This window comes from Egretta garzetta, unplaced genomic scaffold, assembly GCF_000687185.1.
Source record: "Egretta garzetta isolate BGI_Z169 unplaced genomic scaffold, ASM68718v1 scaffold161, whole genome shotgun sequence".
Classification (NCBI taxonomy): Eukaryota; Metazoa; Chordata; class Aves; order Pelecaniformes; family Ardeidae; genus Egretta; species Egretta garzetta.
The window spans coordinates 5,853,290-5,864,559 of record NW_009258754.1 but is presented as its reverse complement, the minus strand read 5'-3'; the positions used below and the strand labels follow the sequence as shown (position 1 = coordinate 5,864,559).

At 42.4% G+C, this 11,270-nt stretch overlaps 1 protein-coding gene across 1 annotated transcript in view; it reads right to left on the bottom strand.

Moving 5' to 3' along the window:
- Positions 1 to 2,589: 2,589 nt before the first annotated feature.
- Positions 2,590 to 11,270, bottom strand: part of KLHL6 (kelch like family member 6) — a 21,309-nt gene continuing 12,628 nt past the window's right edge. The window contains exons 4-7 of the mRNA XM_009649157.2: positions 9,882 to 10,119; positions 6,320 to 6,522; positions 5,205 to 5,418; positions 2,590 to 3,547 (exon numbers count right to left, since the gene is read on the bottom strand). Coding sequence (XP_009647452.1) covers positions 3,246 to 3,547; positions 5,205 to 5,418; positions 6,320 to 6,522; positions 9,882 to 10,119 — 957 coding nt within the window. The 3' untranslated portion in view covers positions 2,590 to 3,245. The remainder of the gene's footprint in view (positions 3,548 to 5,204; positions 5,419 to 6,319; positions 6,523 to 9,881; positions 10,120 to 11,270) is intronic.

Genomic DNA, 11,270 nt, shown 5'->3' with positions numbered 1-11,270 from the left:
GGCAGCTGGGGGCAGTAATCCTTTAATAAATTGCAAAAGCATGAATCACTAAAGGTATTCTAATTTATAGCCTAAATATATTCCTGGTCAGTTTTTCCTCTCTTTTCTTATGCCAACGTTGTTACTTTGCTTATCACTGCTCTCTTCCCTCTCTCAGTTGGATTTACAGTGCAGTTGACCGCTGTCTGTAACCTGCAGACTGAAGGGAGTCAGACCTCATTCCAGGGGCTGGGTCTGTGCCATGCAGCACTGGAGAAATAATTAAATCTGCAGTTAAATCTGTGCCTCCAATGAGTTCAGTTTCGGTGTCACGAGACACAGAGAATCTCCAGGCAGGTAAACAAGCACACAGCTTTGGATTTGAAGTTTAGTTCGTTTGCAACGATTTGAGTAATTATTCAGTAAAACTAATTGACCTCCTGCAGTTTTAGTAATTAATATTAGAGTGTCTACTCCTGCTCCACCAGTTGGCTGCGTCATTTTCTAAGGGAAGTTTAATATAGTAATAGGTCAGAAGGAAACTGGCATTCGCTTGGTTGCACTCATGGCAGCCCCGAGAACCCCAGGGTTGTGTCCCAGCGCTGGGTAACAGCACCGGCTGCCCCGAGATAGGTCACACAGCTCCCACAGGGAGTCGTCTGCTCTTTGCTTCTCTTGTCACTGGTTTTGTACACCGAGATACCGTACGTCATCTGGACAGAAACTATGATTGTGGCCATTCCCTGTGGGAGGCAGGTATGTGTGATAGATGAAAGAGAACCCGTGATAGGAAAAGCAAATTACAAGTTTTCTTGAAACTTGATTTCTGCTGTCTCCTGTCTCCACCCCCACCTGGCTGCTGGTAACTGAGGGCACAGCACTGCTAGTTCTTGACATATTTTCACAAGCCTCATGATTTTTGACATCTTCATAAAACTACTGATACTGAATGGTTTGTTTTTTCAATATGCTTCTAGTCCTTCAGATTGCAACATGAACCTGAAAGGTACAAAGAGAAGGGTTGCAAATAAAAACAACCCTTCATGAACTCCTGTTGAAGCATCATGAGTTAGGAGAGGGAAAGGAGCCAAGCTGTGGTTCTGCCGTCTCGTGTTTGTCAGTGAGGGATTGTCTGGCTCATGCTTGCCCAAGGTCTGCAGGTGTGGCTGGGGAACCACCACAGGAGAGACAAAAGGCTGTTTTCTGTGTCTGCTACAAGGAGTTAAGAATTCATATTTAGAAGTTTATTTGGACAACATTTTTCCAGCTCAATGGATTATTTTTTCTCAAGAAAAAAAAATGTAAGTTTTGCTACTGACATCTCAGGGAGAAAATCAGCAACCAGCTCCTGAGGGCTACTGGTTTTTAGGGTGATCCCCAGTAGGAAGAACTGGTCAGCTTCAGCAGCTGCTGTCATTAGTTTTGGCAACAGGTAAAAATACAGAAGTGCAGCTCCTCAAGGGGAAAGGGAGACCACCCCCATTTGTCCAACTTCTCTGTCCCTGTAGACCAGCCAGTACTGCTAGCCAAGTCAAAGCTGGTAACTGTTCTTCACAAAAAAATTTGAAATTAAATACTCTTTCCAGAAGGCATTGCTTCATGCCCTCTGAAAAGTAGAGTGGGATGGGATAATCTGGGCCAGTGGGGAAATGTGAGAAGGGCTGCACTCTGCAGAACGACAGGAGCATTCAGAAGGAAGAGGACCAATTAAAAAAATGGTTGAAAATTGAAGGACTGTGGGAATATTAGAGCAAGACTGGCTGGACTTACAGATGTGAGTTTCAAGGCATGGAAAAATTGCCGAAGTGACAGGATTTCTCACAGTCTTTCTGAGGGAAGGATGCAGTGGAGAGCTGCCCTGCTCAGCCTGTATGGCTGTACTGCTGAGTACTCTGGCATTAGTGTGCTGAAATTCAGGAACCCGTGTTCTTTTCTCAGCCCAACATGAGAGAAATGTTATTTTTAATACTGTATAAGGCAAAAGGAGACATTAGAGAGAGAGAGAGGCTGGAAGGAGTCACTGTTCTCTACGTGGACAGATTTGTTTTGCACAGTGTTTTCTGTCTTGATTTAATGGTGAGTTGGCTCTTTCCAGCAACTAAACAGGGGAGGAGGGACAGGAATATGTTCCCAGCCTTTGGCCAAGAGTGTCCCAGAGCGTCCCGGGTGTGACCTCTTCAATGTTTATTTATCTTTCTCTACAGCTGACCCAGATGCTGGAACTTGAGACTCGGGCCCTCCTGGCCTGTTGAACATTTGCCCCTTCTGGTACAGCATGTGATGGTCCCAGGAATCAGGCTGGGAACAGTACCTGGAACTGTTTTTCTCTCCAGCAGGCTGTTCTGTCCGGTTTGCATTCCAGGAAATCAAAACCCGTGAGAAAAAGCCTGGGAGAGCACTGCCACCCAGTGGGGATGGAGGCAGGGATGGAGGCAGGGATGCCAGCAGTCGGGGGCACCGGTACTCCACTTGTGTACAGCAGCAGTGAAAGAGCAACAGGAAAAAGCCCTTCAGGCAGAACAGTAAACCATGCCAGAACAGAACAAAAGGAAAACTAGGTTTTGGTCTGCTTTATTAGAAAACAGCTACAATGAATGTTCAGTGGAACCAGATTAGCGTTCATTTATATTTGCAGCCTATGCAGTCTCTTTCTTGGGAACGACAGCAAGGTTTGCAATCTGAGATGGATTTTTTTGGTCACGCAGAACTGAAAAACTAACAAAGTGCCTTCAAGCAAAAAAACAAACAAACAAACCAGTTTTAACTTAATCTAATGTGCCAACCACTGGAAGAAAGCACAACTTTGGAGGAAATGACGTTGCGTTTCACCAAAGTTACAAATCTTTCATTCCAAAAAGCATCTTCTCTTTTCACTAGTAGGTGCTGCAAATCCACCTTAACACAATAAATAGTTGAACAAACTTCAGGACCGGGCTGAGCCAGTTCAAGCACGTTTCAGGGCAGATATAGCTGGGAGGTAAATTTCCCACCTACACATCACATTTCTTTGCCTGATTGGAGGCATTGTGTTGGCAGGAGTAAACTACAGCTGGTCCCTTTGTTTTTCTGTGGAGGGAAGGAATTAAGATAATTTAAGGATATATTGTACAGAGGAAATGCAAGGGTTGAGCATATATACAGATACTCCCCAGAGGACCCTAGTGGCAATATTTCCATCCATTGCTACCCGCACCTAAAAACGTCATCATTGCAGTCTGTGCCACAGGGGCACAGAGGTATTGGGTTTCTTCGCAGTTCTCCCACCGTCAGACAGAAACTGCCCCAGGCACAATCCTACGGATGTGTGTGTAAGACTTCCTGAGGGTAACACTCCCATGATGAGACACCCCCCGAGGCAGGACACACTCTTCTGTCAGCTTCTGAGTTTCAGGGTCCCAGCACAGCACTGTCGCAATGACTTCATTCTTTTCATCTCGGCCCCCGGTGATAAACAGCTTGTTGTTGCAGGGAGAAATCCCACAACTGGCTCTCTCATGGGTGAACTGAGTCACCAGGCACCATGTGTCTTCCTCGGGGTTGTAGGAGTAGAGTGCTTTCATTGCCCCACCTGGAGAGGAAATGGATATCAGTTTGTTCCTGTAAGAAATTTTAACTAAGCCACCCACTTCAAAAAGGCTCTATTCCTGACATTCGTAAGAATGATTTATGCCCCAAAGCTAAGAAGAAACAAGGTCACAAGATACTTTATTGTTTTGAAAGCCAGATCTGCAGGCCACTTATTGTTCCTGAGGCTGTGGAATTTAAGGCCAGAACAAACTGCTGTGGTCATGCAGTGTGAGCACAGTGCACCCAGTAACAGATCTTTCTCATACCTTCTGCTTCAGCTAAGGACACAACTTTAGAAAACTACAATATTGTTTAGAAGGGCTTAGATCATGAAGGACCAGGTGTGGTAAGCTGTCACTATTAGAAATGGGTACATGATTTCTTCACTGACTCCTCTAACTTCAGTGTCCATCTACCCATTAAACCTTCTTCTGCCTAGAGCTGGGTATTTTCAAAAGGCCATTCCTCATTTAGGGGTCTGTCAGACTGAACTCGTAATCTTCTTACGAGTAAGCTAAACAGAGAGTAATCTTCAGTTTCTCCGTGTTTCCCAAATCTGCAGTGTGAAACTTTTCCAATTTTTCAGGGTCCTTTTCTTCTGAAGAATGGTCGATACCTCAGTACCCAAGGAAGGCTATGGAAATATATTTCCTCCTGAGAGTACCAACAGATGAATGGTTCTTATTCTGAAATTTTCAGGGACTGGGTCTGTCTTCAACTGTATAGAATAGGTCTGGGGAAACCTTGAAGCCATGGTCTTATTGATGAGTTGCAACAATGCCTGGGACCCTACCTGCTGGCAAGTGAGCATTTATCTATTGTAGTTATAATAAATATTGGTTTGGACAATAACTAATCCAGTACTTCAGGGATGATCAAGTCACTGTCAGGTGACTTAAACAAGTTTTATTTCCCAATTGTAGCACACTGAAAACATACACATTAGTTACAGTGATTCATCTGGCAGTTGGTAATTCATCGGTCTGGGTAATTTGATTGCTTTGGATGCAGTAACCAAAAGCTCTTTTATCTTTTAAACCTCAAGTGGGGCTGATTTCTATCCAGATTGAAATAGATTTGTTTCTCAGATAGGGAAACAATAGCATTAGTGGTGAAAGATGCTGGATGAATGTAACTAGAGTATCGTGTCAAATTTTATCAGGAGTGCTATCAGCTAGCCCCTAAGTTGTGCCTTCTCTTTCTGTCTCTCACCTTGTACAAAGAGGGCGATGTCAGTCTGTGCTGAGAAGCACAACGTATTTACATATCAATAAGGTGCATGCATATATACTTACATGCACACACATGCACATTATAAATCTTCCTTTAGAATACCATTTGTGATTTGGTGATACCCTGGCTCTATGCCAGCCCTCAGCACCATATTGATCATACTGCAAGCAAGAAACTTTAGAAGCTTTCAGTTGTCTCTGGGCTAGCTCCAGCTTTCCAAGATACCTACCACGCTAAGAGGGAGTTTGACTTGGTGGCTCTTCACTACTATTTGTGAATGTGCTGGATTCCCATCCCTCACTAAGCTCAACAGGAAGAGCCATCTGACTATTTGATTACAGTCATGAGACTTTGTGGGTAAAACTAACACACAGAAACCAGCCCTGCTGGGTCTAGACAAGAAGGAACATTAATGCTTCACCTACCCACAACATAAATGTGATCACGGAAACTTGCGGCATTGATGCATTTGGCTTCTACTGGCATGGAAGCTTTTAGGCTCCACGTGTTGGTTGCAGGGTCATAGCACTGAGTCTTGTCTGTTGCCAGCTTTCCGTTGGGTCCTCCCCCGATCACGTAGAGCTTCTTCTTGTAGCTTGCTGCTGCAAAGGAGCTTACATTCACCATGAGGGGAGCAGCCTGTGTGACCATAAAAAATCATTAGTAATTATTTTGATTTCAAGTAGTCAGACTGATGCCTATGGGGTGGGAGCCCTTTTAAGATGATGAGCAGGGTTTAGAAATGACATTTCTAGGGATAAGGGAGAGCTATGTTTCAGCTTTTTCTTAAGACTGTAAACCACTTCAGAAAAATATGCTCTGTTCAAATGCTGTTACTACAATTACATTGTCAACAATTCAAAAGCTAGGAAATGCCAGAAATGCCCCAAATCTCCTTTACATACTTATGCACATTGAAAAAACATAAGAAAACTGTTAATATTGATCTTTCTACTTGCAGCTGTGACTGTTAGATTCCCCTGCATTGCTTTGTATCGTGTAAAAACTAGGGTTTGTATCTGCCATTATCATGCCTAATCTCATTAATTCCATGGATTAATTGGCTGCCTAATAGTCTCCTCATTGCTTGAAGTACAGTTAGTAAAACTGGGTGTTTTTTTCCATTCTGTTTAGCTTGAAACCTGTAATTTCAATTTAAATGTATAACCCATATATACCGTATATAATGCACAGGTTGACATAAACATTATATATGTATTATGTATCAGAGCAGTAGTTTTCAGCCTGTGCTCTGGTACGTGTATACTATGTTCTTACTGATTTATGGACTACTAGCTTTAAAAGCCAACTAAAAAAAGGAAAGTTAGGCATTAGATATCTCACAGGCAATGACTGGCAGCCAATCCTATGATTTTTACTTTCTGAAGGATACATTTATCTATAGAAAAAATATTTAGGGTTTTTACAGACCAGAAATACTTAAAAGAATTGTACTAGATCCTGTCTTGTTAATTTTTATTATTCAAAGCTCTCATGTTTTCTAATTAAAATGTTCCAAACGAGTAAAATGGTATCTTACCTCTGACCAGCAGTTATGAAAGGGATCATACGCTTCCATGCTGTTGATTCTCTGCATGCCGTCAAACCCTCCAATGACATATACTTTGCCACCCAACACAGCCATTTTATGCCTCCATCGCCCAATATTTAGATACTCAATTTGTATCCATTTGTTGATGGAGGCGTTGTATTTCCAGACATCATGCTTTGTTTCTTTGCCACCTGCAGTGTACATGACGTGTGTAAATATGATAGGATGGCTTGTATTTACTCAGTATCTCCAATATGTTTAAATTTTAAAATGTTCTCTCACAGCAGAAAATAAATAATTGGTCCTTATTATTAGCTTCTTAATTACTGACACCAATGGCCTGGCCCTGTTATACAAGAAAATTTCTGCATTTAGTTTACTTAATAGTGAAAGATACTCTGAACAATTGCTAAAGCCAAATAGTCAATGAAGATAAATCACTGTTCCCCACTTTACCAGACCACAACCACTTTTAATTTTAATACTGAGCGAATGACCAACCACACACAGCATGGTGATATGCAGGTGGGTTTTGTGCACCACCAGAGCTTTGCAGGATGCTGGGGAGGGACAAATAAACAAATGTGATTTAAATAAGATAGTGGAGGATGCTGCCATTAGTAGTGCCAAATCCCTCGAAGAGGGGCCTGCACTGGGGAGCTGCCAGTTTGCGTGGAGTAGATCCAGTCAGCTAGCCTGGTGTTTTACATCATACAATATAAGACTTGACTCTGAACTCCTAATCAATAGTAGTCCTGCATGACATGTTCGAAGTTTTACTATTCAACCGTGGGACCATATTGGCAGGGATCTTGCTTTCGTACCTCTCCTTCTGATGTCTTTCTTACTGACTTGGATTTGCTTCCTACTTATAGATTGAAGATCAGAATTTGACCCTGCAAACTCATTCTAGAGCTGACTTGCAAGTGAATCTTTACTCATGCTAAAGTGGAGAAACATTATTTTAAACAAGCACTTCTGTTTGCATATAATTTTTGGTGTAACTGCAATACAGATGGAAATAGTTAAGCCTGAAACTGCATTTACAGACTGAGTAGCTTATTCCATCATCTACAACCTGATTAAACATTTGCTTCACTGGTGAATATACTGAAAAGAGAATTCATATTCCATTGAGAAAGTGTCTGCCTTCATTGGTATTCTGTACTGCAGCCAGATCACTGCAAAGTGATGGAGCTCATCTCTGGGCCAAATAGCAGATTGAATAGGAGATAATTAGCATGCTAGAAAGAGTCGTTTGTAATGCTTTTGTCTCAGTATTTTTCACATGTATGCGTTGAATTTTATTTGCACTCAAATAGCTGAAGTGGCTGAAGGGCCTGAATGCAGCATTCATGGTTACAATGGGGCTGAGAGACTGCAGGTGTTCCCTTTACCCTCCCTTGAAATTTCCCTTTTACGTGAGCTTGTTCTTCCCTGCACGGGCTGAAAATCTGGTAGGAGCCTGAGTTGGACTGGGCGGGTGAATTTGCTGCATATCAGGGGGCAGGGAGATATTTTGAGAGAACTGGAGGTTTATTTCATTTCTGTTCTTTCTCTAGACCACAGTTCTTTCTAATTTGAGGAAAAATTGTAACTAAATTAGTAAAAGCAACAATAGTGAGTGATAACTTATGTCCTTTTTAGTTACACTACAAATGTAGTGTTTCAGTCCATCCAGTCAAAGCATTTAAACTGTTCAGGGAAATGGCGATCTAAAAGTAGTCATCATCTTGTGCAAAGAACTTTCCTATTGTTCAGATGCTAAAAGAGCAGGGAAGACTCCAAACTGTACCCAGATACCAAGGGAAATGAGCACATGAGAGGGGCAGTCAAGTTAGGGAAGAACCAAGACCGAAGCAAAAAGAAAGAAAACGAGTAGAAGGACACGCAAGAGGAGGCAGATATTTAATCAGGATTGAGCCACTAATAATTTGGTTTAGCTGAAAAGAAACTACTGACTTTGGTCCACTCAGCCCTTTATTTGGGTGGGAAGGATGAAAAGCAGATAGGAGAAAGGCTAAGAGGGAATGGAAGGAGGGAGTCAAAGATATGAAATTAGCAGAGAAGGAGGAAAGAGGACCTGTGAGAATAGCAGCAAGAGGAAAGCCAGCTTAGATTCACCACAGCAGGGGAGGTGTTAGCCTGGCCTGGAGGTAGCCTGGATAGAGCATAAAAGAAAAGCAGAGAAGACACACTGGAAAAGATGTCAGGAATAAGAGGAAGCGAAAAGCCTGTGACCTTGAAAAAGAGGAAAGGGTAAGAGATTAAAGGAAAGTGGAAAAGAGACCTCTCAACTCAAGGGTGTGAAGGTGTGAGGGATGTTCCCTAGCTGGGACGTTTGACTTAGGTTCCCCTCTACAGCTAACTTTCAAGAGAGGGTCTACCGCCAGGGTAAAAAGAAACCCCCAATGGTGGACTGAAAAGAAAACCCTCCGTTATTTCTAACTAGGGAAGGAATAATCTAATTCTTATCCTAGCATAAAGATATCATAAACTTTAATTTGGAATGAGGTCATAAAAATACATGGATTCCCAAAAGGGAGAATGCAATGGGAGATATTTGAATAAAGCCAATGGACCATTATTCATATTTAAGCAAAGCATTCACACTTTAGCCCTCCCTCCTCCTTTCTACTGTCCTGTTTTAAGTGAACATGGAATTTAGTGGATAATTTTGTGGGGAAAAGTGTCCTACTTAGGAGGAGCTGCTCTTTATCATGGTCTGTAACGTGACAGTGATTATCAGATTGCTGTCACTTTTCCTTTGGAAAGCAGAACAAGATCATCAAACTTATTTTTAACAGGCCATCAAAAACAGTTGTCAAACTGACTAGCAAAGTCAAGTTTAACCTTTTTGATTATCAAAATAAAAACTCCGTAGCTCCAGGATGAAACCCCTACATGGGGCTCAGTTGTATTTGTGTGGGAAGTTAAATGTGCCTCCTGAAGCTCTCAGGATGAGGGCCTGCAAATGTTATGTTCAGACCCATGCTGTGTGTCTGGACCATTGGGTTTCATCTGGCTTTGACAGTGGGCACTTCCAGAGTCCTGTCTGATCTGCTGTTGAAGTGCTCCTGATGATGCAGTTTTCAGGTAACAGCCAAACAGTGGTGGCTGTTCCCTGCAGGTTCTTGACTGATCCTTGCAGAATGAGTCAGATTCTGGCAGGATTTTGCTTATGCATGTGGAGCTGCAAATAGACTTGTTAAAAGAAGATGCTGGAGTAATTATTCTTCATTTTAGGTTTGGTAAACTGTTCTCGGGGGCCCTTCCGTAGTCTTGGTCACTGAGTGTTTAGGGTGCTGCACAGAAGTAGCCATGCATATAGGTTAAAATTGTTTGAAAAGGAATCCTGTGCTATAACCAGGGCTAGGCTGTGTCCTCACACACCCAGAGTTCTCTGGAGCCTGTTGAAAGCCAAAGCATTAGGAGTACCTGTAGTGCTTAATTCTCCTAAAGCTGCCTCAAGCATGCTCTTGATAAAAGCTGGAAATAATTGTGAGAACCCTCTGCTCCCCTCTTCCACTCCCAATGTCTTGTTCCTTACCTGATATGTAGACTTCATTTTTTAGCGTAATGCATGCAAACTCCACCCATTTTTTATTCTCATTCTCCGTCTCCTGCTCTGTGATTGGTAATTTTGCTACTTCCAGGCGGCTTCGCCTCAAAGGATCCAGGCAAGTCACTTCTGCTACAAACTTCTCATCTTTTGTACAGCCCCCTATGATCATAAACACCTCAGACTGGAACTCGTGCATCCTGGGCTTAGTTCTTTCTGTAATAATCTAAACGCAAGTAAGACAGAGTGAGTACACAGGGCACTTACACCTACAATTACAGAAAGGTCTGGTGATCCTTTTTCTGATTACCTGTTTTTCAAATCACAACTGGCTTACATTAGCTGAACAAATTATCAAATGCTCTCTAAGTTGAAAGCCCAAAAAGCTTTTTTTTCCAACACTGGACTTAGCTGCTTTAGCCTACCTGTGAGGATCCTTTCAGATCCTCTTGGTAACTCCCAGGGTGGCACCAAGAGCTATGAAGGAGAGCACTACCATCAAAACTGAGTGCATGTGAGGCAGCTGAAAAGGACAGGTTTTATTTGGGCTGACAGAGTGAGGGTAAGATAGGAGTGGCCCAAGGTTTGTGTAAGCCCCAGGGAGCTTGGGAGAGAGCAAGACTGAAGTTAGTGCTAGCAGAAAATAAATGCTCTCATTATTTGTCCTGAAGAGATATGTTTAAGTGTCAAAGCAATAACAATTTTCAACTGTGGTTTATTTTATTTGTTTCTGTTTATAAACCTTAATTTTAGGCCAAAATGAGAAGATTTACTTAAAGCCAGCACCAGGCTCTGAAACGTGGTTAGCTCTAATTTACTGCCTGTTGGCTCATTTTATTGACCAGGTCTTTGTTTCAGGGACGCTGGAAAAAGTCACTTCCCGGGTAGATGTTCACCAGGAGCAAAGAATGCAGGGGGTGCTTGGAAACTTGTGTTCTGCTTGGAGGAAATACTTGCAATCAAGTGGAAATGAGTGCATTAGCGTCCTGAGGTATGCTAGCTCTGTGCTGAAGGGTAGGAGTAGTCTTCATCCTCCCCCATCTCCCAATTTTTGATACTGGAAGAAATGCAGTGTAAGAGGCAGGGGGAGCACATAAAGTTGTTCCTCTGCTTATGCTGTATCACAGGGCATTTGCCAGTTTGCAGACCCTCAGAGTCTGCTGGGGAGGTCTGCACTCCTCTGCAGTAATTGCAGTTGTTACCTTCTGCGAGCCCCAGAGAGGCACTCTGGAGACCCACAGGTTACATGTTGTGAGAATAGGCAATTTGCTTACAGTTTTACTATTCTTTCTACTTTTAACGTGTTTCTATAAATTGACATAATTTATCTATATTAAAAAATATTATTTACACAGATATTAGTCTTGTATTTTCCCT